General features: G+C 42.2%; 1 protein-coding gene across 1 annotated transcript in view; it reads right to left on the reverse strand.

Moving 5' to 3' along the window:
• The window catches only part of LOC111154025 (chromosome unknown C11orf63 homolog), a 51681-nt gene that overhangs the window by 12521 nt on the left and 12121 nt on the right, over nt 1-27039 (reverse strand). The window contains exons 2-4 of the mRNA XM_022513375.1: nt 26054-26573; nt 11121-11234; nt 2392-3050 (exon numbers count right to left, since the gene is read on the reverse strand). Coding sequence (XP_022369083.1) covers nt 2392-3050; nt 11121-11234; nt 26054-26573 — 1293 coding nt within the window. The remainder of the gene's footprint in view (nt 1-2391; nt 3051-11120; nt 11235-26053; nt 26574-27039) is intronic.

A 27039-nucleotide genomic window follows, 5' to 3' on the forward strand; every position in this document is an offset into this window, starting at 1 on the left:
AGCCCGATGTGGGACTCGATCCCAGGACGCTGGGATCATGACCTGAGCTGAAGGCAGCTGCTTAACCAACTGAGCCACCCAGGCGTCCCCCAGTGACCTACTCTTGTTAAAAAAATCTCCAAAGCTGTCTACTTCAGGAAGAAAGAATAAAATGGAAGAAAAACTGTGAGGCAAAGACATAAACAGTTAAATTTAAAACATTGTATACAATGTTAAAGCGAAGTGAATTAAGCCTCGCTGAGGCAAATACTGTATAATCCCACTCATAAATGAAATCCAAAAAATAAAAAACAGAATCAGTCCCATAAACCTAGAGAACAAACTGATGGTGGTCAGAGGGGAGGAGGTAGGGAATTGAGAAAAATGGGTGAAGGAGAGGGAGGTGCAGGCTGCCGGTTATGGAATGAGTAAGTCATGGGAATAAAAGTCACAGCATCAGGCACAAAGTCACTGGTACTGTAACAGCAGTGTACTGGGACAGATGGTAGCTACACTTGTGAACATAACATAATGTATAAACTTGTCAGATCACTGAGTTGTACACTTAAAACTAAAGGGACTTTGTCAACAATACTCAAATTAGAAAGAGAATATTTATTTCCAAATCAGTAGGGGAAAAAGTAACAAAACTCTATTAGTTCAATAGAAGATCTAGATATCTGTATATGGAGAGAGCTGTAAAAGTACAGGAAAATAGGGTGATTGGAAGGACAAATTAAGATGGGAGAAATAAATCCAAATATGATTATCACAATAAATGTAAGTCTAACATTGGAAGTCCATTTGTGATAAAAGCCCTTTGCAAAAGGATTAGCAATAGGAGAAATTTACTGTCTCCCCTCCCTGTCTTCCAAAAGTTAAGTATTTTTTTTTTAGATTTTTATTTTTTTTTATTTGACAGAGATCACAAGTAGGCAGAGAGGCAGGCAGAGAGAGAGGAGGAAGCAGGCTCCCTGCTGAGCAGAGAGCCCTATGCGGGGCTCAATCCCAGGACCCCAAGATCATAACCTGAGCCGAAGGCAGAGGCTTTAACCGACTGAGCCACCCAGGTGCCCCCAAAGTTAAGTATTTTTAATGATATGAATGTTAGAAGCATTCCCTCTAAAGTTGGGGGAAAAAGACCAGGATCCTTGCTACCTATCACTATCTCCTCCAGGAAGCTAAATCCAAATTTTAATGAATGAATGTTTCATGCCTCTAAGTACAGCATACAGCACTGAAATGCCTTTTCATCACTTCAGATATGCAAAATTGTCTCCCTACTTTGAAAGTAAGCCCCTGGAAGGTACCTGTGCGTCGTACTACTTTTGTATCTTCTATAGCATTTTAGTGCTGGATTTAGTGCATGGCAGGTATGTGCTAAAACACATTTGATTGAATGACATCAGGAAAGCTCCCTGGAAGTGATTTTTTTTTAAAACCGCTTTTTCTTTTTTTCTGATTATAGAAGGAATATATCTACATTGCAGGGAACTTGAACCAGTCAGAAGTACAAAGATGACATTAGAAATAATCCAGCCTCTCTTGCCGGAAATAACCAGTTTTGACATTTTGGTGCATTTTTCTTTCTTTGTGCATAGTTTTACATAGCAGAGCTTCTACACCTCAGGTGTAAATTTGTACCTTATTATTTTCTTTTTTGTAGAAGTATTTCCTCATAACCGTAACTTTTAATGGTTACATGATATTTAATGCCATAATTTACCTAAATATTTCCTTATTGAGTTATTGTTGTCATTTTGGTAAACGACGGTATTTTTGTGCATACATATTTTTCTGTATTTTTGATTATATCCTTAGGATAGGTCAACACAGAGTTAGAGATCGTTTCTTCCAAACATTACTTATAACCCTCAAAATATCAAAAAGATCAAAAGAGATCTTTTTTTAAATGACTAGTCCCTCTGTCCGCCCCCTCCCTGCCGCCTGCCACCCGGCTTAACTACAGTGGAAAAACTAGAGGAGACAGAGAAGAAGAAAAATACATTGAAAGTGGACAATTTGAGGCAGAAATCAGAGCCAACTGGGGCATCTGGATGGCTCAGTCTGTTAAACATCCAACTCTTGGTTTTGGCTCAGGTCACGATCTCAGGGTTGTGAGATCAAGCCCTGCCTTGGGCTCCACACTCAGTAGGGAGTCTGCCTGAGATTCTCTTTCTCCCTCTCCCTGTGCCCCTCTCATCTCCCACACTTGCTGCTCTCTCTCTCTCTCCCCCATAAATAAAATAAATCATGAAAAAAAAAATTCAGAGCCAAGGACCGTGTTAGGTGATGTTTTCCTCTCCCCTGACCATCCCCATGATGTGCCCACCCCCCATTCTCCTTCTCCTGTCTTCAGTAGTCTCTCGTTTCTCCTCTAGAAAAAACACTTGAGAAAACGGGAGTTCTTACCATAATATTTCTAAGTTCTTATATTTTGTCTCTGTGTAGGTCTGCTTGGATTGCTTCTTATTTTCCCTCGATCCATTAACATTTTTGTTACTAGCAGACTGGGAGCCTTTCTGGCTCAGTGCCACTGGTCTTTCTGTAAGCTCATTAAGGAAGTTCAAGTCCATATTGGAAAGGGTGTTGAGGTGTAGCTGGTGATGTGACGGTCTTTTCTCTTCTCGGCCTCTGTGTCCTCTTTCTTTCTTAACATTCACCAAGTGATTTCCAGTAGAGTTTTTGTACAACACCTTGCCAAAAGCCTGCTGTGGTGCAGCAAATTTATTGGAGGCTGCTTCAGGCTCCTGGCTCCTAAGTGTGCCTGAGTGTTGTAAATCATTGTTAGGCGCATTCATGATTCCGAGTGTTTCGTGCTTTACTGAAGTATCAGCAGGCTTATTCTGGTTGTGTTGCTGTCTGGGAGTGCTATGCCGGTTTCTGTGACTGACATTCAGCTCTTCAGTCACCAGAGGCTTCCGGCCATGCTGACGTTTATGCTGGTTTCGAATCTTGTGCCGGACTGGTTTTCTGGAAGGTTGCTGGCCATTGGTTGTTCCAGAAGATGGACCTCTCGGCGTGCTGTTTGATTTTGCACTTTCATTTTGAGACAGTTGTTCCTGGTAATCCTAAAAAGATATCTTTGGTTAATGTAAACTCAGATGATTGGCAGTCTTCATATTTTACTTAGTATTTTTTCAGACTAGGAGTTGAGACTGCTGGGAAGGGGACCACAGATTTGAAAGGAGATAAAGAGTCCAGTAGGTCCTTTCCTAATTTCAGGATATGAGCGTGACTAGCTGAGAAAGTCTTCCTGGCAATTTCAGATTACGAATTTTCTAAAAAGAAGTAGAGAGCTTAGAGTGGGCTTGATATTAAAGACAAGTCTTTGACCTCAAGTGTAAAATGAAGTGTTACCAAATGGGGGGTTACGGGAAGGAGATTTACCTCCACAGGACTACAAAGAAAGTACAAATCTACATCGAAATATGCAAGTTTATTTCAACTAAGGTGAACATTTTTAAAAATCTCAACCGGAGAGGACATCAGTGATTCGCTTTACCGAACAAGTACAAGTCAAATACAAGATGCCATTTAGATGATCAGATCTTCTTACTCATATAGGTCAGAAACTAGAAATGACCTCTTCACCAGATGAAACAAATTAGATTTTATTCAGAGGATTATAAAAGAGTCTGCACTGTGATAGGACATTTGTGAAGCCACAAGGGTTGTTTTGCTTCAATTCCTTAATATAGCCTGTACTTAGGCAATCAAACATCTGGGGGAAATATTTCAATTTCAGAACGGTCTTTATGCTTTTCAAAGTCTTATAACAACAAAATGTACTCCTGGTATAATAGATACACTATGTAACTATATTGTGCTAAGCCATTTAGAAATATTTTCCAAGGAATAAAGCACTCATTACTTTGTGAAAAACTAGCAGAGTTAAGAGGCCTTTGGAAAGAATGATTAACTGCTTAGTAAAAACAGTAACATGACCATATGCATCAATGTGGTATAGAACTACAAATTCTTTCTGAACACACATATAAAAAGAAATCTCTCTCTGTGCAACATTAATTGAAAAATGCCGGTTACCTGGGTCATTCGAGGGGGGAAAAAAAAACAGCCCTTAAAGTGAATAACTCCTATTTTTGCTCAAATGGTTTCAGCTTGCTATGAAGAATGGCCAAATTACTGCAATGAGTTCAACTTTTCACTTTTCTGATATAATTACTAAAACAACCTCTTCCATATAATATTAAGTGGTATTCTATTTCCAATGACCTCTCCCTGTAATGATGAGGTTGAGGCTGTTAAATAAAAAAAAAAAAACAATCCCATACAATGTTACTTTGCATATCAGATTCTTAAGTATAAATGGCTTATCTGAAATTCAAAGCATGTTCTCCTTCCTTTCTGGAGGATTGGCCAGGTTCTGATGAGCTCGTCTACACTTTGAATTTTTACCGGTGGCCCTCCAAAAAAGGAAGAACTTCTTTCTCGGTGTTTCAGTCGAGAGAAGCGTTCTTCCTTCCATGCACTATATGGAGCCGCATGGGGGGAAGGTAGGCAGGGAGGCTCTGCAAATAGATAGGCCAAGAGCATCCTTCCTTATGGTGGACCCGGAAGAAAACTGCTACTGTACAGTCTTATCAGGTGTGTTGATGGAACACAGTGGCTATTTCCATGACCATCACTGTTCATGAAGGTAAGAAACCAAAAAAGAAAACAAAAAACACCCACCTGTGCTACAAGCTATAAATATTTCTTGATGCCGATAATGTCATTTTATTGTATTATTTTAAAAGATTTTATTTACTTATTTGAGAGATAGAAAGCGAGGGCACAATCAGGGGAGAAGAGCAGAGAGAGGGAGAAGCAGACTCCCCACCAGGCAGGGAGCCCAATGCGGGACTCGATCCAAGGACCCAGACATCATGACCTGAGCCGAAGGCAGGTGCTTAATAGACTGAGGCACCCAGGTGCTCCTGATAAGGTCATTTAAAAAAAAAAAAATTTTCAGGGGGTGGCTCAGTCATTTGGGCATCTAACTCTTGATTTCAGCTCGGGTTCATGATCTCCGGGTCCTGTGATCCAGTGGGGCTTGACAATCCGCGTGGAGACTGCTTGAGATTCTCTCTCTTCCTCCCCTTCTGCCCCTCCCCCCACTCATGCGCGTTTGTGCAAGTGTGCGTGCTCTCTCTCTCTCTCAATCACTAAATAAAGTCTTAAATAAAATGAAATTTTGTCAGCTTTTAACTATTAGAAAAATAGGTGAACAGGAGTTTTTTCTGCTGCCATCGGATTCTACATGTCTCTGTTCTCTGTCCTCATTCCCACCAACAAAGAAAAAAGCTATCAGGATTTTTTCCCTTAGGTTACCAGACCTGAAATCTTGGGTTGCCACTTGGTTTTAATCCTGTTATACCTTTGCAGCTGACAATTCAGATTACAATAGTACTCTTCGCAGGGTGCTTTTGTCAACAAGGCCAAGGACTCGTCATTTTATGAAACTTCAATTGTCTCAAGTGTTAAATCCGCTATTCACATAAACGTAAGTGCCCAGAGATGGCATTTCAGTCCCCAGAAAAGAAGACATTTACGGGCTTGATGTGATTTCTCTCACCTTCTGAGCAGACTACTTGAGATCTGTGGTTTACTGAAGATTTATTACCCGACAATTGAGACATCAGGTGTCACTTTTTAGGTCGCAAGACCTGAGTTCCCTCAAGTTAATATACAAAGCCATTCTCAGGCTACTTAATCTCCACCAGCACTGAAATCCTCTATTCCATCCCGCTCTCAATGGGGTTCTTTTGTTACCAATACTCACAATCAGTCCATACTCCATGCACTCAGAATAACTGCTTAATGGCACTGGGTTTTCCCAGCACACACACAGCAGTGGCCATTGGTACAGCGTTCGCATTGGGGAATCCTGATGCCTGATGCAGGGATGATAACTTCTTAGTAAGATCCGTACTTAGTTATTAATGTTTGTTCATACTGTGCCATCCAAGGGCAGTTTGCCCCCAACCCTGTGAAAGGCAGTGTCTGGCTGTTTCTCTTTTAACGGCTTTCCTGCTTCCAAGCCATAAACAGAGGGAAGGATGCACGCTCTGTCTTAGCCAAAGGTTCATCTGCTTTAAAACAAAAGCCATTCTTGTTCTTTGTTACCCTGATCAGCCCTGAGGGTTGTGCCTGGGCTCCCCTTCTGTTGTGTTTATTAACAACAAAACCCAAATACTTTGAAGGTGGGGGTTATCAATTCGTCTGATAATATTGAGAACATTTAGAGAACGCGTATTAACTGGCTCTGATCTTCAGCGTCAGTCAGGGAGGACTCTGTGTTCAGACGAAAAAAAGAAGCATAGCTCTCTTGATGGTGTTAGAGGCAAAACCAAAACAATAGCTCTTAGAGTCATGTAATAATAGGAAGGGTGGGAAGAGGACTTAGGACGTGATTACAAGGACTTTGATATTAATGAGTCAAAGATCATCCGTACCTTTCGCCCTGTCATTCCTGTCATTTTACAGCAGCAAGAAAGGAAACTGCCTATTTCATTTTTTTGGAAGCTTCATTTAATTAGAGAACTTTCTGTTTTTTTCTATTGACCACGTGCTCTGGGCCAGAGAAGGATCTGCTATCTTTTGCTCCCTCACGCCGGCCAGCAAAGGTCAGACCCTTAGGTTAGTACTGGGTCCAGTTCTGGACACACAATGAAGCTGGGATTTGGAAAAGCCATGAAGGTTCACAGGGGAGCACAGAGTGGTTCAGGACAAGACCTATGTGGAAGGGTGAAGAGGGGTGACTTGGTTTGAAGTAAAGCCCTTAGGTCCGAGTAGGATGCTTACATAGAAAGAGAGGATGGTAACTACCAACTGTCAGTTGAAAAACGGACCACCACCCCCACGCTGTTCTGCTCTGGCCACCGCTAAACAATTCGTGACGAAATCCTCTGGGCACCACTTTCTTTACCTTTTCATTTTTTCACACAGAACATTATTTCAGACATACAGGAAAACTGCAAGACTAGCATGGAGGACTCCCAGATCATCTTACTGAGATTCGCTAACTTTGGGCCAATTTCATCTTTCTCTGTGTGTCTGTCCACCTATAGACAGACGGACACTCAAACGCACGTATGCGTCATTTCTGTGATATTGTGTGCATTGTTCCTACTTAGTGTTTTTCTGAATCCTTTGAGACTGGCATGTATGAGTTGCATGTTTCATTCCCTTTTCATGGCACCTTTTTAAGCCCTGCAGAGTCTGACCCTGCCCACTGATGTCTCTTTCTTGAGATTTTCAGGTCTTGGGTTCCATGACACTACTGAACCCTGGGCAGCCTTCTGTCTCTCTGGCAAGCCCTTCATGGTCTCTCACCTTCTGCTCTCTTCCTCTGCTTACCCTTAAAATTTAACCATCCTATACCAGGCCCTGTTCTTGACCCTTCTCTCTTCTCCCACTACCTGTGATTCGGGGGGCATCGCAGAAATGCCTACAGCTTCAGTCCACCAGGGAGTGGAATCTTACCATCAAATGTATGTTGCTAACTCAGATGTCTTTCAGGGTTCTATTCTCGGATCATGTTCCACCTCCAAACTCCACATCAGGCTCAGCACCCCTGTTCTCATGCCCTTCCCCCATTCCAGCCCCGGACGAAAGCCCTCCTTTTCTTCCTCAGTGGTGTCAGTACCACTACTCAGACCCTCGGAAACCACTCTCTTTCTCTCTCCCCCATTTACTTTGTATCCAAACAATTGCTGAGTTTGTTAGTCTCACTCCTTGATGGCTTCTGGCAGGCTCTGAGGGAGCAGCCCTGACCCGAGGGAAGTTTCATGCCCTTGGTGGATTTACATCTGTCCACCGTACTGAGAAACAAGCTATTGGTGTGCAGAGCGTGAGACAGACCCAGCCCCGCCCTGAGTTCTCGTGTGATCTCTTGCGGGAACAGCAGCAAACCGCCCCTAACTGCTTTTTCTGTCTCTGCACTCTCATTTCCTTCCAATCTACGCTCTAGACCCTGGCTAGAATGAATTTTCTACCATGTTAAGCCTGATCACGTCATTAACCTGGTTAAAATTGGCCAGTGGCTTCCTGCCATTTGCAAGATAAAATCTGAAATCTTTTGGCCAACATGAAAGCCTTTCACAGCCCTGCCTCTAGTTACCTGTCCAGCCCGTGTCACAGCACTGCCCTCCCTCACACCTGCTCTCCCGGATGCTGACCTGTGGGTGAGGCTGAGGACACACAACATCTCTCCGGCTCTCAGACCTCTGCTGCCACTTGCCTGTTTGCCATATTTTGATTCATTCTTCTAGGGTCAGTTCAGATGCTGTCTCTTTTCAGGAGACTTTTCTTGTCTTTCTAAGGCAGAATTTGGTGCTTCTTAAAGTTCCTACTGCACGTTCAGTTATTGCATTATAATGATCACATAACTGTCTTCCAGCTAAAGTTTTGGGCTCCTTGAGGGTAGGGACCTTTTTTTTTTTTTTTTTTAAAGATCTTTTATTACTTTATTTTTTTTAAGTTTTTTTTTTTTTTTTTTAACCATGTGTTTTTGGAGCCAGACCCCTGACCCTGAGTGCCTGGAATATAGTAGGTACTCAATAAATATTTGTTGTGGGAATTATTTTGGTTTCATATAAAGACATTTCTTATTAGTGGGAGCTATTCATTGTTATGTAGAGTCATCTAAAGCGATCTTTCAAGAAAAAAAAATTTTCAGAGAGGCCCATTTTCATGAAATGATTTTTAAATGTTTCTGTAACCAGCCAGTAAATATTTACTGAGTGTTAGCTTTGGGCAAAGCACTGTGCTAAGAGATATAAAGAAACATAACCATCTTAAAGATTTTATTTATTTCTCAGAAAGAGAGAACAAGCAGGCAGAGTGGCAGGCAAAGGCAGAGAGAGAAGCAGGCTCCCCACCAAGCAAGGAGCCTGATGCAGGGCTTGATCCCAGGACCCTGAGATCATGACCTGAGCCGAAGGCAGTGGCCTAACCAACTGAGCCACCCAGGTGTCCTGAAACATAACCATCTTAACATTCAGGCAGCTTCTGGTGTAGTTGGTACAGAGAGAACACAGGTACAGCAGCCGGATATGATAAACCCCGAGGGAGTGATCCAGCGGTCTCGGAGAGAGGGGCTGAGGATGGAGAGGGACAGACTGGGCAATCCCCGTGAAGGATGGGGACCAGAAAGAAGGCTCTGCATTTGGGTAGTTGAACTGGAAAAAGAAAGGTAATGGAGCTGAATGCCTGCCTCGCTGGCATATGCAGAGGGAGTTAAATCCGTTCTTACTGAAGGGAAGCATCCCGAGGACCACTCTGCGTTGATTGTTTTAGGTCTATGACCTTTAGATGTCTGGCTCCTCCTTGTCCTCATTCACGAGTGGGTTATGAACAAATGAATTTTAGTACACCCAGAGAACACAAAGCATTCTTTTGGCTTCTTCCAGTGTTCTTCCATATAAATTTTTTTACCGCCTCTGTCAAAGGCCATGCCACAAAATCCAGCCCTGTGATTATGTTATCACTGACTGAGATCCTATAATTTTCTGTAGTGATGATTATGGAAGCTCTAGGTTGCAAGAACCTTATAATCTTCAAATGGGTTTTCTATAATAATTTAAGTAACTGGAGAAAAATATCCTAGAATAATAGCATTTTGCTGCTGGGATGCATCTTGTAGTTCATTTCGGGCAACTCTTCATTTAATAAGGAAGAAAGTTAAGGTGTGGGGGGAGTTGAGATTTCCCCAAAGTTCTGCATCAACTTGTAAACAAGTGAGGGCACCTGGGTGGCTCCGTCATTAAGTGTCTGCCTTTGGCTCCAGTTGTGATCCCAGGGTTCTGGGATCGAGCCCCGAGTTGGGCTCCAGACTCAGTGGGAAGCCTGCTTCTTCCTCTCCCACTCCCCCTGCTTCCTTCTCTTGCTGTGTCTCTCTTTGTCAAATAAATTAATGAAGTCTTAAAAAAAAAAAAACAAAAACGAAGGTCCAGAAATCCGTGTCTTCTGACCCGGGCCATTATCTGTAACACATGACAAAATCTTAAAGTGTTTCCCTTGTCCTCTCCATCCTGTTGGCCAAGCTCCCTGGGCTCTCTCTGAGGTCTGGCGTTGACCCTGTCCTCTACATCTCACTGCCACGGGCATTTCAGTACCTCTCCACCTCTGGGGGTTGTCCTCCTGGCATCAGCTTTCAGGAAGCTCTGGGTGAATGACTGTTTTTATTCTTTTATTTTTTATTTACTTTTTTTTTTGCAACTCTGAGAGTGACCTGGAAACCACTGAGAAGGAAAAAAGATGATCTAGGCAGGCCCTCTTTTCTAAATTCAGGGGCGCCTGGGTGGCTCAGTGGGTTGGGGCCTCTGCCTTCGGCTCAGATCATGATCTCAGGGTCCTGGGATCGAGCCCTGAGTCAGGCTCTCTGCTTGATGGGGAGCCTGCTGCCCCCTCTCTCTCTTCCTGCCTCTCTGCCTACTTGTGATCTCTGTCTGTCAAATAAATAAATAAAATCTTAAAAAAAAAAATGACTGCTTCACAGAACTCCATATACTGGTTCCAGAAGAAATCATCTGCTAGTGTTTTTTCTCTTCTAGAGAAACGGTTGGTGGGGACTATTTCGCAAAAATCTTCCCTAAAATCACATTATGATGTCAGAGTAGTAAACCCAGGGCCAGAAAAGGATGTTTTCATGCTAAATTACTTGTTAGTAGGCGTTCCCATCCTGCAAAAGGAGGGTTCAGGGAAGTTCTGGGGATTCTCGAGAACCCATTTTCAGCAACTGTGTTCCCCATCAGCTAGGGATGCCATTAAGGAAACAGACTTGGAAGCAGTGCAGATTGGGACAGTATTCTGCAGCTGTGACTCCTCCCACCCCCACCCCCCCCCACATTTTCTCCATGCCTTGCTTCTGTTTGGGGCTTTAAGTCTGAATGTTTAAAGGGTGATGTGATGATTTTTCTCCTAGGAAATTTAGAACCTTTGGAAAAATGGGTAGACTTGGCAGGCTGAACAAGCAATGTCCTATCTGGGCAGAAACCAGTCTTACCCTCACAAGGGTGGGTCACTACTCTCAGGCATAAGAATAACCCTGTAAGGGATAAGAAGTGAGTCATGAACATTACTCATATTTAGCAGTAATCCTTGAAACCCATTTAAAGTTCAATCTAGCAGGTAACCTTTAGCTGTTGGGCTCTTTGATGCCATTGGTCTTCAGGATTGATGGCAGCATTTTCGCTCTCTTTGGCGTTCTGAATGGACGTCTTGTCAGTTACACTGATGGGGTAGGAGATCTAAGAGGGTAAAACATATAAAGCATGTTAATGGGATTCGTTTTAAGTCTTAGAGCCACGAGGCTCATCTGTGTACTCTAGAAAGAGGTCCTGCAGGGTTACATTTTATTTTCAGTTCAAGGATATATCTTAGTCCTTGGGGACCTGGGTTGTTCCCAAGGAAAATGGGAATAAATAATGTTTTTTCTTATAGGCATGATGTGAGAATTGGTGCTTTGAGGTCAAACTGCTATTTAGTTTAAATGTTCAGGACAGGGGTGCCCGGGTGGCTCGGTGGGTTAAAGCCTCTGCCTTTGGCTCAGGTCGTGCTCTCAGGGTCCTGGGATCGATCCCCACATAGGGCTCTCTGCTCAGTGGGGAGCCTGCTTCCTCCCTCTCTCTCTCTCTCTGCCTGCCTCTCTGCCTACTTGTGATCTCTGTTAAATAAATAAATAAATAGATCTTTAAAAAAAAATGTTCAGTACATACTCAGGGGACCCAATTTTAGAACAGTTATCTGACCTGGATGTAGCAACAAATGCTGAGTGTAATAAGAGAAATAATGAATAGTGAAATACCACTATGCTTCAAGATGATGAGCACAATAAAATAACAATATTTAATATACTTGGAATGCCCATGGTGTGCTAGTCACTTCGTAAGCACTTCGAAGATATTCTATCAGTCCTACTGTATTAAACCTTATCGCGTGTGTATTACTATTACCCCTCTTTGTGCAGAGGGACAGAGACATTAAGGAACTTGCCCAGAATCAGTAAGTGGAGGAGCAGGGCAGTCTAACTCCAGAGCCTCATATTTGGCAATTTTGAAATATCATCTTTGACTTGCAGAATTTGTAATGTCGGCAGTGAATCTGAATGATGTAGATCGGAGGTTCTCAACTTTAGTTAGATGTTAGAATGACAAAATATCAGTGCCCTGGTCCCATCCCAGACCAATTAAATCAGAAGGTCTGGGGTGGTCCCAGATAGTTTTATACTTTATTGTTTTTTAAAAGATTCTATTTCTTTACTTGAGAGAGAGAGAAAGGATGAGTGCAAGAGTGGGGTTGGCGGGAGTAGCACGTTCCCTGCTGAGCAGGGAGTCCGACGTGGGGCTTGGTCCCAGGACCCCGGGATCATGACCTGAGCCAAAGGCAGATGCTTAACTAACTGAGCTACCCAGGTGCCCCCAGAATTCGTCACATTTGTGTTCAGATTCTCCTGCTGTTTCTTACTTTTACTTTGCATTTATGCAGACTGCTATTCAATCGGGAGAGAGGAGGAAATATCTGTTAAATATTAATAAGCCAGTGTCTGACAGTAAAGATAACCTCATTCCTCACTGCTCGATGCAGGTTCTGTGGCCACAAGCAATACCCGTCATCGTTGCTGCACTCGAATGCATAGATATGGCAAACAGATGGTATGGAAGTTTAGATACTTAAAGGTTGATCTGAAAATGGGAAAAAATGAAAATTGAGACTTCTTCATGTTTGAATATCATAGCAAATACAAGGGCGAAAAGTGCTATTGGATCATGGGATTTTCCTGATTTCAAATAGGAGTACTAGGGAGGCCTGGGTGACTCAGCTGGTTACGCATCTGGCTTTGGCTCAGGTCATGATGCCAGGGTCCTCGGATTGAGCCCTGTGTCAAGGAGCCTGCTTCTCCCTCTGCCCGCCTGTCCCCCTGCTTCTGCTCTCTCTCTGACAAATAAAATCTTTTAAAAAATTAAATAGGAGCACACAACATATTTTGAAAGATTACCTACTCTGCAAAAGGAAAACTTCCCAACACCATGAAACGGTGTAACCCGCTATGCAACAGAGAGTTTAGGAATACAAATGCTGCCACCGCAGGTGAGGAACTGTGTGTCATGATGCCATCTCTCAGTCCCTCTCCTGGTACTGGTTTAAGAAACCCGAGGGGACTATAAAAGTATTAGGTTTCATAACGTTGGCCCTTGTTATTGCAAAGGACTCTATCCCTTACTGCCATGATGTTAAAAGGAAACACCACTTAATTACAAGTAAAATCATCTCTTTCCTGGACAAGGAATGAAGGCCAAGAGAGTTGTGGTGGTGGGGGGGTGGAATCTAAATAGGCTGCCTAAGTGGGCGAGGAAATAATCCTTTTTCAAACCTCACACAGGTGATGTCTTGGACAAAAATGTTATCTGGAGCTTGGGAGAAAAAATTGGGCTGAATCATAGACCCGCCGCTAGGATGTTTGATTTCTCTGGCTTTTGTAAAGGGGACTTGGTTTAGTTAATTCAGTCTGCCGCTGGTGATTCCGATTGTTGGACTGCCCGGGATGCGATCCCTTACACATAGCTCTGGCAAAAAGTTTCCAAATTACAAATACGTTGTCCTATGCTTTCTTTCCCCAGAGAGTGTAGGATGTGCGATATTTTCATCCACGGGCTGTTTGGGCGGAACTCGGGTGTCAGAATCACCCCGGTGAGAGTCTCAGGGCAAGTAAAGCATACTTCTACATTATCTCTTTGAAAGTGGAATGGGACACAACCTCTGCCAGCTATTTTTTTTTTTTTTTTTGTGAACCATTCTATTAATACCAATCAAATCGAGAAAATGATCAAATGAAATTGCATTTTGAGCATCATAAGCTGTGTAATGTCTATTCTGTTAAATTGGGGCCTATAATTGCTTCTCTACTGAAAAGATACAACAAAGACAGCAATCATGGCATGTCATTATCCCAGACTAGAAAACCGGCCTTTGCTGGGAGGACTTCAAAGGCTTGTGGTTCTCCAATTGCATTTGGTTGCTATTGATGAAACGCGGGCAATCCTGATTAGGTGTTTACACTGAGGTAAGGCGCAGAGCAGAGAGCCTGAGTGCCTGGGTCTAGAGCCATTAAAAAATTGTACATTATGTTCCTTGCTTTGAAGTGAGGGTTTGTAGGAAGGAAAGCAACTCAGATTGAGTACAGCTGAGCTAGATTGGGCGGCTACTTCTCTCTCAAAGAAACTCATCAGGTTCTTAGAGAACGGGCACCACAGAAAAAAGTTGAGGCTTTACACTGAGAGCTGTATGTGAATTAGTGTCTCTGCACAGACACACACTGAAACATGTCTAGAAAGCATATCATCCTTAAGTTCTGCAATCACTGCAAGTTTTGCTCCTTTATTCCTTGACATTGTTTATTGTTTATTTTTTATTATCACGGATGTTGTACGGGGCCCCCCAGTTAACCTATCCATTTCCTTGTTATTCTCTGATGGTATTAACAACTAGCACATAGCCAAATTAAAATAGGCCAGAGTGTCTGGATTTTTTTTCTTAAATGTATTATTTGCTTACCGTCAGTCCAACACATCTGTTACTTAATCCCTGTCTTCGGGACCTAAGCGCTGGATTCGGCGAGCGTTGGTTAACTTGGCTAACGAGTGATCTGCTGTATTAGTTCTGTTCTGTTTCTGAGACTTTGTGCTCTGTGGCAGTCCAAGCCCACAAACAGCTCTCTCTTGACACATGGCCGGCGGGAGAGGCGGAGGCATGGCGGCACCAAGAGCCCGCCATTGTCGGGCTCCAACACGGATATTTTGCACAGCTGTTTGAATTATCTGGGGATTTGTATTCATGATTCAGCCATTAAGAGACAAAACAGTTGTTAATGCCATCAGAGAATAAACATTTGGCTCTGCTGTTGGTCACTTTATCCATTCGTGCAGAACACTTCATGACGCATTTCACATGCAGACGCTCCATCAGAATGTGAGGACATTGAAACCATTGGAGATACTACTTTTTTGCATTCATTTTCCACATAAGGTCCTGCCACTTTTAAAACCCCCAAACTAATTACGCCAGCCACTGCCTTCAGTGCTTCCCCATTGCCCTTAATCTTTAAAGGTTTGAGGTCCTTCATTCTGTACTTCTTGTTCTTTTCACATTGTACTTTCTTAACTCTGTGGTTGGGTCATAGGCACCCTTGTTTCCTGGTTTGTGCATAGGCCATCTTTGCTGGGAAACACCCCTTCACCTCACTTATTCTGACCAGTCCCATTCACTGCTGCTGTTCCAGCCTGGGCTGAAATAGAATTTCCTCCAGGAAGCCTTCCTTGACTGCTCAGAGATTACAACAAAGGCACCTGAGCTCACGGCTTTGGCACTTTGTACTTTCCTTTTTGTAACAAGTGTTGGCTTGGTAATGAGGTTTGTTTCCCCTCTAGACTGAAAGTCTCAGTTTTGGTGGGCTAGTCACATGAGCCAGGCACATACATGCTCCGTAAGTATTATTGAATGAAAGGTCTATCTACGTGGAGCACTGAATTCTCCATTTACATCAGAATACATAGAATCTACTTGTTTATCTGGCTAAATTTATGGTTTATAATAAAGTCAGGTAGCTAGCCGTCAACAAAATAATGTGGAAAGCAGGCCTTATCTTTCCCTTTCCCTTGCTCACTCTGCCCAGGACCACTGGGCTGTCACCGTTCTCGTGTGCTGTTACCTCTTTGAGGAACATTCTTTCCTCAAATATTTGCATGATGCGCCCTCACCTCCTTCATGACCTCCTTAAAACCGTAATTTCCCCAAACCCCCAACTCCCTATTTCTCTGCTCTCTTTCTCTCCCTAGCACTTCCATCACCTATACATGATTTATCTATTTTTGTCTATTGTCCATCTCCTCCTACTAGAAAGTTAGCCCCATGGGGGTTGGGATTTTTGGTTTTTGTTCAGTGTTATATTCTAAGTACCTAAGACAATGCCTGGTACCTAGTAAGGTCTTACTAAATATATGTAAATGAATGAAGCAATGAACTATTTTCAAGAATATGAAAGAGATTTTTAGGAATATCTTGTGTTTGATTAACCAAGTAACCCGAACTCTATATGACACAACTAGGGATATGTAAGCGTGACCTCTGGATCTCCACAGAATTCAAATTACTCCATTACTAAAATCTTTTAGTGATTCCACGGCATGTAGAGGAAAGGCATAACTCCTTAGCACAGCGGTTCTAAAACTTGAGCATGCATTAGAATCACTTGGAGGGCTTATTAAAGCAGATTGCTGGGCCTCACCCCAGAGTTTCTGATTCAAGAGGTCTGGGATGGGGCCCAAGAATTTGCCCTTCTAACAATTTCCCAGGCGATGATGATGCCGCTGGGTTCCAGGGACCATATTCTGAGAGCCCGTGCTTTACAATGACGTACAAAGGCCTGCATGAAAGGCACCTGCCAATTTCTCTAGCCTAAATACCCACACTCCCATCCTCACAGTCTAGATATGTACAACACAAAAGTATTCGTCTTCTCCTCAACTCATTGGATTCAGCAATCCTCTCCAGTCCTTAAGATCTCCCAACTGATACTCATAGCTGAGGCTCATGACTCCCCACTCCTCTCTAGGATGTCCTGGGATTTCTGTCCATCAGTTGGGTTGTATACTTACCGAGAATATTTTACAATTGTTCACAAACCTGTTTATGTCTATTGTCTGTTTTGTTAAAATTATAACATGTATATAAAGGTTGGATAATTTGGAGAAATCTGAGTGTGAATAGAGTTGTTATTTTCATGGAAACAAAGTAAAGGAATTTAGAATGGCTCAATAAAGCAAAAGGCAAGAGAACAACTCTGGGGGTGGGTGGGACATGGAAAACTGAAAAAGGTTAGGGAAATAGTTATTTTAAAAAAATCATGGGGCGCCTGGGTGGCTCAGTGGGTTAAGCCTCTGCCTTCGGCTCAGGTCATGATCCCAGGGTCCTGGGATCAAGCCCCGCATCCGGCTCTCCGCCTGCTTCCCTCCTCCCCCTCTGCCTGCCTCTCTGCCTACTTGTGATCTCTGTCTGTCAAATAAATAAATAAAATCAAAGAAGGTTATATTCTAGGTCCTTTCTTTAAAAAAAAATGCCTTTTAAAGATTTACTTATTTATTGTAGAGAGAGCGAGCTCACTTGAGCAGGGGGAGGGACTCAGGGAGAGAGAGAGGGAGAATCCCAAGTCGATTCTGCACTGAGCAAGGAGCCCAATGTGGGGCTCAGTCCCAGGACCCTGAGATCGTGACCTAGGCTGAGATCAAGAGTTGGACACTTAATCGACTGAGCCACCCAGGCGGCCTTGTACTGACTCCCAATATGGCTGCTTCCTACGAGGGCGGGAGATGCTTAACAGCAGATACACTGACAGCAGCAAAAACGACTGCAGACCCTTAGTGGTCTGGGGCATTCAGGGAAGAAGCAGAGCATCCTTCTTCCCATTGCCACAGCCAGGGACATTACCACAGAGCCAAATGCCATGGCCCCAGCTAGGCTAGCACCAGCCTGTCAGGCCCTCCAGCACGTCGGTGAAAGCTGACCTGGGAAATGATGGCTCAGATTAAGGTTCTGGTTTCTGAAAGGGCAGGCTTTAGTTACGAGGGAAGTTTCCTTTTCATGGATCCCTCGTTAGTAATGTTGACTGAATGGAGTGACGCTCCATAGATCACACAATTCGTAGCTAAACCAAGTGCTGATCAGTGCACGCAGACAGATGCCTGAGGAAATGCGTGATGCTGGGAAAAAACCATGAAGTTCAATTTGAATTATGCTGTCCTAAGTAAGTGCTCTTGTCATGGTCACATAGGGCAAAAGAAAAAAAAAAACCCAATCAATGATGATACAGAGCACTTACTCTATAGAAGAATAATTTTTATGAGTATGATAGAGGTGAGACTCAAAAATACCCAGGGGGCGCCTGGGTGGCTCAGTGGGTTAAGCGTCCGCCTTCGGCTCAGGTCATGATTTCAGGGTCCTGGGATGAAGCCCCGCATCGGGCTCTCTGCTCAGCGGGGAGCCTGCTTCCCCCAGTCTCTCTCTGCCTGCCTCTCTGCCTACTTGAGATCTCTCTCTGTCAAATAAATAAATAAAATATATATAAAAAAAGTACCACCCAAACCGGAAGAATTCTAAAAAAAAAAAAAATCCATTTCTAAACAAATTAGAAAAAGATGATCATCAGTGAAATGTATAGCTTAATTTTATAGACAACCAAAAGTTTTACTAAATCTAAAACTACAGAAAACGAGAGCAGTGGGTGGCTCAGTCACCTCAAGAGGGAGGGTAAGGTTTTCCCAAACAAACAAGGCAAGGAAGAGTGGTCCATCAGCATGACCAGAAACGCAGGGGAGACGCTGACTGAGTTCCCAGAAGATGCTAGGGGTGGTAGGGAGGCGGGGCCGGGGGTGGAGATGACAAAGGAAATGGCTGAAGCAGCAGAAGGGGCTAGGACTCGGAGAGCCTTGTGTACCACTCTGAGAGTTTGAATCTGACCCACAACATGGCAAGTGTAACGTGTGTTTTCTGAGTTCTCTGAGAGTCCTACCATAGATTGGGCTACTAGGGCATTGAAATGCTACCCTTTTAGGTACGATTTTTAAATTCTACCTGAAGTGCTATCCCTTTTACTTTGAGGCACTATGACCTGAAAAAAGGGAAAAAAAATCTATAAGGTCCTACTCTGAGTGGTTCCTTTCTCTTCCCATAGCTTGAGAGAAAGCCATAGCTTGAGAATGCCCAGTGTTGACAGTAGCTTCCCTATACTGTCTGCCACGTGTCAGGAGCTTTGTATAATTTTTTCTAGTAGGCCTCCAAGGCAGGAATTGACCCCATATAATAGATAAAGAATATCAGTCTTAAAGAGTCTCTTGCTCAAATATCTAGGAAGTGCTACCACATAGTTCGCTGAAGAGCCAGGATATAACCCGTGATTGTGACTTCCAAATTAGTGCTTTGTTTTGGTTTTATTTTTTTCTCCTGTAACATTGTGTTGTCCCTAGGGGAGAGGGCTGCTGCCACAGGGGGCACAGACCAAACCTGTCCCCCAGAGCTTCCACAGTTTTCTCTTCCTTGTCTGTTCACGTCTCAACTTGAATGACATCTCCTCAGAGATGTTCTCTGGTACCTCCCTAGCATTGAGCCCCGAGCACATAGCTGGTGCTTAATAAAGGTCTGTCGGCTGACTGACCTGCTGTCCCAGCAAGAGCCAGAATGTACATTGATCTTAAAATGGGTAGTGGATTTCTTTCTTTCTTTTTTTTTTCAAGATTTTATTTATTTATTAGAGAGAGATGGTAAGGGAGGGAATACAAGCAGGCTGGGCAAGGAGCCCAGCCCAATGCCAGCACCCTGGGCTTGTGACTTAAGCCAAAGGCAGACACTAAACGACTGAGCCACCCAGGTGCCCCAAAATGGGTAGTGGATTTTTTTTTTAAGATTTTATTTATTTATTTGACAGAGAGAGATCACAAGCAGGCAGAGCAGGCATAGAGAGAGGAGGAAGCAGGCTCCCTGAGGAGCAGAGAGCCCGATGTGGGGCCTGATCCCAGGACCCTGGGATCATGACCTGAGCCAAAGGCGGAGGCTTTTACCCACTGAGCCACCCAGGTGGCCCTGGGTAGTAGATTCTTGATAGCGCTTCATTTTGTCTGGAAGACTATAGGGGACCGAGTAACCTTTCTATATTTGTTTTCATAAAGTATCTGTAATTTCCAAGAGAAGAATAACAGGTCTAAAGCACCCTTCATCAGTCTTCAAAGTCACATTGGAATCAAGATAGAAAGCTAGCTCTTTTTCAAGACACAAATGTCTTTTTTTTTTTTTTTAAAGATTTTATTATTTGACAGAGAGAGAGAGATCACAAGTAGGCAGAGAGGCAGGCAGAGAGAGAGAGAGAGAGAGGGAAGCAGGCTCCCTGCTGAGCAGAGAGCCCGATGTGGGGCTGGATCCCAGGACCCTGAGATCATGATCTGAGCTGAAGCAGAGGCTTTAACCCACTGAGCCACCCAGGCACCCCAAGACACAAATGTCTTTTAATGGTAGCTCAGAAATGGACTCAAATTCTAACTAATGAGTTTCAGACAAACCCTGAACAACTCATGAATAAAAAAAGAAGGTCCTGAATGTTCAGCAGCAAAGTCACTGGCTGACGGTGATACTTAGGCGCCCTCTAGTGTGTTTTGGGTTTTATATCAGTAGGAACCGGCCTTCCTTCATACGTCCCGTGATAGAGATCTCCTGGATTCCAAGGTGATTTTCCCAGGGCGTTCTAATGTACGATCAACAGATGAAAAATGCACATGGTACAGATGAAAAATGGCAAAAATAATTGTGGGGCAGTTTAATTTAGAAACAGATGGTTCTGCTCTGAGCCATTATTTACAAGCAAAGAAGGCAATTTAGGTGACCCTGAGCGGTCAGTGGGCGTGAAGTTACAAGTTACTACAAAATGTTGTCTTGTGAATCCATAGGCCTGGTTCAAAAATAAGAGCTATAGCGCGCCTGCGCGGCTCAGTCGTTAAGCGCCTACCACTGGCTCAGGTCCTGAGTTCAGGGTCCTGAGATGGAGCCCTGCATTGGGCTCCCTACTGTGGGGTGGGGGCGGGACTGCTTCTCCCTCTCCCACTCCTCCTGCTTGTATTGCCTCCCCCGCCCCGTCAAATAAATAAATAAAATCATTTAAAAAAAGCTATAAAAGGGTATCAAATGGAAGGTTGTGCTCTCATCCCTGTCCACCCTTCACAATTAATCACCAGCATATCCTTCCAGTTTTTTATGCATACCTAATGAAACACAGAGCTTTATCCTTCCTCACTTTTTTACACTGTGTGCACTGTTCTGTACCTTCGATTTTTCCCTTAATAATAAAAAACTCTGGTAAGTTGTCCAAAACCGTTCATGGAGAACATCCTCATTATTATTATTATCTTTTAACAGCTACAGTGTACTTTATTCTATGGATGTACTATAATTTCAGTATTACCCATGTGATAGATATCTGGGTAGTTTCCAATCTTTCTCTGAAAAAAGGCTGAAATGAATAATCTTGTACAGGAGTTATTTCAAAACTGCACATATATAACTAGGAAAAATTCCTAGGAATGTGATGTATTGGGTCAAATAAAAATAATCTTTGCTAACAATTATATAGTGTTGGCTATAAGGCCGACATTGATCTAACCACACTACATATATTAACCTATGTATTTAACCTTCTTAACAATCCTGTGAGGAAGGTACTGTTATATATATATGTATGAATATATACATACATCTATATATTTTTTTAAAGAATGAGGAAACTGAGGCACATAGGGGTTAAGCAACCTGCCCAAGGTCAGAGAGCAGGTGGCAGTGCCAAAAACCTTGGCTCTGAAGTCTATTCTCTTCCATTAGGTTTTACTTTTTCAAGGAGTATATGTATTTGTATTTTAAAGGGATATTAACAAATTATCCTCCACACCGGTTATACCAATTTTTTATCTTACCACCCTGATGTTGTACTTTTTTGCCTACAGTTTCCTCAAACATTTGGAATTTTGTTGGTTTAATTATAGGTGAAAAATAGAATCCCAATGTAGTATTGACTTACATTTCTCTTCTAATGGCTGAGGTTGGGTATCTTTTCATGTATTTCATAGATATATGACTTAACTTTTCTGTAAATTTTCTATTGACCTTTGGTCTTTATTTTTGTATTGGGATTTTTAGTCTTGATTTCTAGAAGCTGTTTATATATTAGCAATATTAGAGTTTCATCTGTGATACGATTTAGAAATATTTTTGTTCTTTGTATTTTGACTCTCATGCTTTTTCCTATAGAAGTATTTTGTATTTATGTAGTCAGATTTATCAATCTTTTGTAGATTTTGGATTTTCAACCATTTTGAGGTCATGGGAGAATGTGCTGCTTTTTTTTCCCCTAGTATTTTTGTGGTTTAATTTTTTTAAATTAAATATTTGGTCCATTTGGAATTTATCTTGTTGTATGATATGAGTTATGGATCTGACTTCATTTTCTCCCAGATGGCTACCCAGTTGTTTTATTGAACAATGCACCATTTCCTCAATGATTTGAGATACTGCCTTATCAAATCATAGTATCATCTCCTATATTCTCATATGTAGTTTTGTTCTGTTTCTGCAGTTTCTACTCTGTTGTTCCACTTTTGTCTATATATGCATCAAATATCATCCTAGTATTTAATTATTGAGGATTTAAAATACACTCTCTGGTAGTGCTAAATTCTCTCATGATTCTTAATGTCCGGAGCTTTCTTTATTATCCCTGCTTTAATTTTTCATCTGAACTTATTCAGCTTTTTGAGTTCTATTAAAAAAAAAAAACTGTTGACATTTTTTGGGGATGTCATAAGCTTCTTAGATGTACTTTCAGATCTTCCCAAAGCCAATACACAATTTAAGGCCATGTGGAATTCAACTGGGCCTAAATACTTGTGACAAAATGATGTATTAAAAAGCTGCTTTTCAAAAAAAAAAACCAAAAAACAAAAAACTGCTTTTCTTCACTGTGTAACGGTAACTGACATTTAGTCATTCATTTGGGACAGATGTCATTTATTCTCTCAGTATTTCTGGTTGTAAGACATTGCTCATCTCTTTCAAAGAAGTTAAGAGGAGAAAATAGCTTTTCAAATATGAAAACTTTCCAGATAGATGCTGCTTAATCTAAAACCATATCCTCCAAACCTGTCACCTCAGATTCTACCTCCTGCTCGCAAATCGGCAGAATAATCCTACCATCCATTGAACACCTCAGTGCTCTATGGCTACTGACTTACACAACTATGACTTCCGGTTTCTGGAAAACCCTGAATGTATTTTATGTGCAGTCCATGGACCAGCAGCCTTGACATCACCTGGGCACTTGTTAGAAATCCACACGCCTAAGTCTCACCCCAGACCTACTGGATTAAAATCTGTATGTTAACAAGATTCTGGGTGGTTCATAAATGCCTTCAAGTTTGAGGGGGAAAAGAGATCAGTGATTCTCAGTGACATCAGAGCAGCAGAAGTGGCATCACCCAGAACTGTGTAGGAAATTAAAATTCTTGGGTCCCACCCTGTACCTACTGAATCAGAAGCCCCTAAGTTAGGTCCAGCAGTCTGTTTAAACAAGCCCTCCAGTTGATCCTGATTCAACTAATGTTTGAGAATCCCTGATGTAAAGCAATGGTTCTCAATCTTGGCTAAGCATTAGAATCACTTGGGGAGCTTTGAAAAAAATCCCCATGCTGACAGTGCACCCCAGATTAATTCAGAAATTCAGGGCTTCAGCAGGCCAAGGAATCCGTATTCTTTTAATTTTCCAGATGATTCCACCATGAAGCCAAGGATGAGAACCACTGCTCTAGTCTGGAAAAGTGCATCTCAAACCTGGCTACACGTTAGAATCACTTGAAGATCTTTGAAACAAAAATACTGGCGCTCAGCGTCTTACCCAAAGATGTCAGTTGGTCTACGTGAAGCCAAGAATCACTTTTTAAAATTAGTTTCTCAGGTGAATCTAATATCCAGCCAGGTTTTCAAACCACTGCTCTAGAAAATACCATTTTCCCTTCACATAAAATTTGTACGGAAGAGAGTAAGTCTGGAGGTGATATAAGAGGTCCATTTTTCATTCCCCGTCTATTTACTGAGACCTTACATTATGTTAGGCTAGTTACCATGAAGATTAAAAATAGCTACAAATCAATCAAGTTCTTGCCCATAAGGAAACCTATAATCTGTAGGGACAGAAAGACCTGTACATATGTCATATGTAAATAATGACTCTAAAGGAACATATTGTTCAATGCTATTGACTATAATTCAATAAAAACAGTTACACATATCCTATCACTGTTAAGTCAAACTAATTTCTATCCTTTTTAAAAGAAGAGGAGTAAGAGGAAGGAAATGTATGTTGGAAAATGGTGAAGAAACCGTTTTGAATATAATTAGCAATCGGCCCTCGGACATTTGAACCTGGAGAAAGTGGTAGACAAGGTCAACGGCCACTTCAAAGACTAATTTATGAGCTTAAAGATTGAGCAAGCTAAAAATGCTTTAAAGTTTTCTCACTCCCTAACAAGAAATTGTGCTATGGAATCACTGTAAGTCAGCTCACCCCAATATTGTTTGTAAATGAAGTTATAACTACTAAGAAAAATTAGCAATTAAGAAATCAGCAATTAAAGAGTTTATAATAAAGCTATTTTCACTTCTATTATAACTTTCTTTTGGCCTATTTGTCTCTCCTTCTAGACTGGCTTCTTTTGAGAACATTTAAAAATAAATGAAAAATATTGTTCTAGTCTGGGAGAAATTACTGGTTATAAATACTTCTCACAGATAATGGACTGTAGAATTTATATTTTTAAAGGAGCAACCAAGCAAAATTCAAAATTTCATATATTTTATGAAAGGTACATTAACATCTAAAATTGGGACAGATTGTTGATAATTCTTTTGCATTCAGCCAACTGTTTTGAGAATACAGCTGAATATGCTATATCCATTCCTCTGTTTTATTATCAGTTATAAAGGCAAGGATGTTACCATAATCCTTTAAGACTATAAAGGGAGTTTCTGAATTAAGAGAAAATCACAAATGTTCATCTACCTCCTTTTCATGTTCTATCAAAAAATACTTACAGGTTAGAACAGGTTAGAGCATTTTAAATAATACCAGTTTGACTTTGGAATAGGTCTAAGGGCATCCCCATGTAATGTAATAACCTTTCCTTCATATTTGAAAATGACCTCACAGTAGGTAATGAATTTCAAGCTGATCCTCCCAAGAAGCATGGTGGATATACTGATCTAGCCATTCTTTTCTTATGTCCATGGACATGTCCACTAGGAGTTGGTCTGATAGGATCCGAGTGCCCAGCAAATAGAGTTAAGGCTACTGACTCCAATAGATTTGAATCCATCATCCAGGATAGAATTCGCTCTTGAAATGATCAGATGAGAAAGGGAGGGCACTTACTGTTCTGATTTTATAGATGGAGAGACTAAAGTTTAATTATATCATTTGCACAGAATAAAGGACGGTGTAGTGATTATCAGTTGTGGTTGGAAAGGTAGTAGAATCATCTGGATAATTAAAAAGAAAAACCAAGGGGTGCCTGGGTGGCTCAGTTGGTTAGGCATCTGCCTTTGGCTCAGATCATGATCTTGGGGTCCTGGGATCAAGCCCCACATTGGGCTCACTGCTTCATGGGGGAGTCTGCTTCTCCCTCTCCTTCTGCCCTACCCTCGACTCCTGCGTCCGTGCTCTCGTGCTTTCCGTCTCTCTCTTGCATGAGCTCTCTCAAATAAATCAATCTTAAAAGCCCCCAAACCAAACCATCACATGCTATAGCCTGCCGCCGTCCTACCACTGCCCAAAATGTATATAAAAATCGAAGTTGAGAATCACTTGTGTGCGTGTTGCTGTTACTGACATGAGTGTGTCATGTCACCTCCAACGCATTGGGACATTTAATAGAGTTGAAAGCCAGTGGTTGTAGTAGAAAGAAAGGCAACCAACACAGGGAGTCAAACCTCCAGTCCTGATTTTATCTAATGGAGTATGCAATTAAAAAAAAAAAATCCATGGTTCCCTGAATGGAAATGTTTTGGATATATTAATTGAATTACAGCACTGTAAGCCATTGATGGCTTTGATTTTGCTCTTAAGAATTAGTGGAATGAGGGGCACCTGGGTGGCTCAGTCTGTTAAGCATCTGCCTTCTGCTCAGGTCATGATCCCAGGGTCCTGGGATCCAACCCGGTGGGAACCCTGCTTCTCCCTCTCCTTCTGCCTGCAGCTCTGCCTACTTGCACTCTTGCTCTCTCTCTCTGTCAAATAAATCTTGAAAAAAAAATTATGGAATAATTCCCCTGATTCTTCAAAGAGGAGCAAGGGATAGGGCATTTGTTTTACTCAGCCGCATGGTTAGAATGACATCACCGTCTCAAAGGAAATGATCTCCAGCCATTGCAAACAAAGGCACATTCCAGGCCAGTAGTGCTTGGAGGAGATTAATAAGTAGCACTTACATACCTGTTCCGGGAGAATGTCCCCCCTTTTTTTATTGTGAAGTTGAAGATAAGAATCCGTTTTAGGAGTAGGTAATCCCAAAGTCAGCTTGTTTTTCTCCACGAAATATTGTTTGGACTTCCTTCGCCGACGGCCACGTGATCCTGGCAGGAAAACCTCATGATGTGAACTTGAACTCTTCAAGCAACGAGAGAGGTTGCTGGACTTCTCCACCAGGTCACTGTCGCTCAGCTCCGAAAATGGCTGGCGGCAGTGGGCACCCCGCTCATAGTTTGGGCTTAAAAATTCACTGCCAAGTAAGGAGGCAACACTCTGGGGGCTACTCTTGGGTTCACCTTTCTCCCCGGAGAGTTCCATCGACGTCTCCTTGGAAGGGTACAGGGGATCCGGATTCAGATTTTCGGAAGAGCTGTCTACAGACTGTGGCAATGCATCCATAGTCAACAACTTCCTCTCCTCTTTCTTACTCTTCCAGTTCGGGTCATATCGGAGGTCTGAATATTTGTCTTCTACTGGTTGTTGGCTGCGCAAAGCAGAAAGGAAATGTCAAGTCCTTAATTAAAATGAATTTGTGCGTTATGTTTAATTATCTTAGTTGAATCTTTCTCCTATAACTTTCCTTTTATTACCTACATATCGAAGACATAACTGAGGCTCAAATTAGGTTTATGGAGTACACATAAGGGCAAAAAGGTTTTAATTATTCGTTCATTAAATTAGGGAATAAAAATGGGGGATAGTTCATTTATGAATGCCTGAAAACCTCTGAAAATCACACGCCAGTGAATCGCTGTGGTTCAAGGGGAGCTATGACTTACGCACACCTTGAACACTTCAACTAGCGAAGATAAACCTGATTTCTCATTTTGGCCAGTGATGCATACATTTGGGTACTTATCTGGGAAGAAAATGCCGTTATTGCCTGGATGAGCGTTTCCTCCGTCTGCCCCACCTGTGAGGGGAAGCAAGATTGATCTTAACTGAATTCC

This window comes from Enhydra lutris, unplaced genomic scaffold (genome assembly GCF_002288905.1).
Source record: "Enhydra lutris kenyoni isolate GAN:26980312 unplaced genomic scaffold, ASM228890v2 scaffoldscaffold34, whole genome shotgun sequence".
Lineage (NCBI taxonomy): Eukaryota > Metazoa > Chordata > Mammalia > Carnivora > Mustelidae > Enhydra > Enhydra lutris.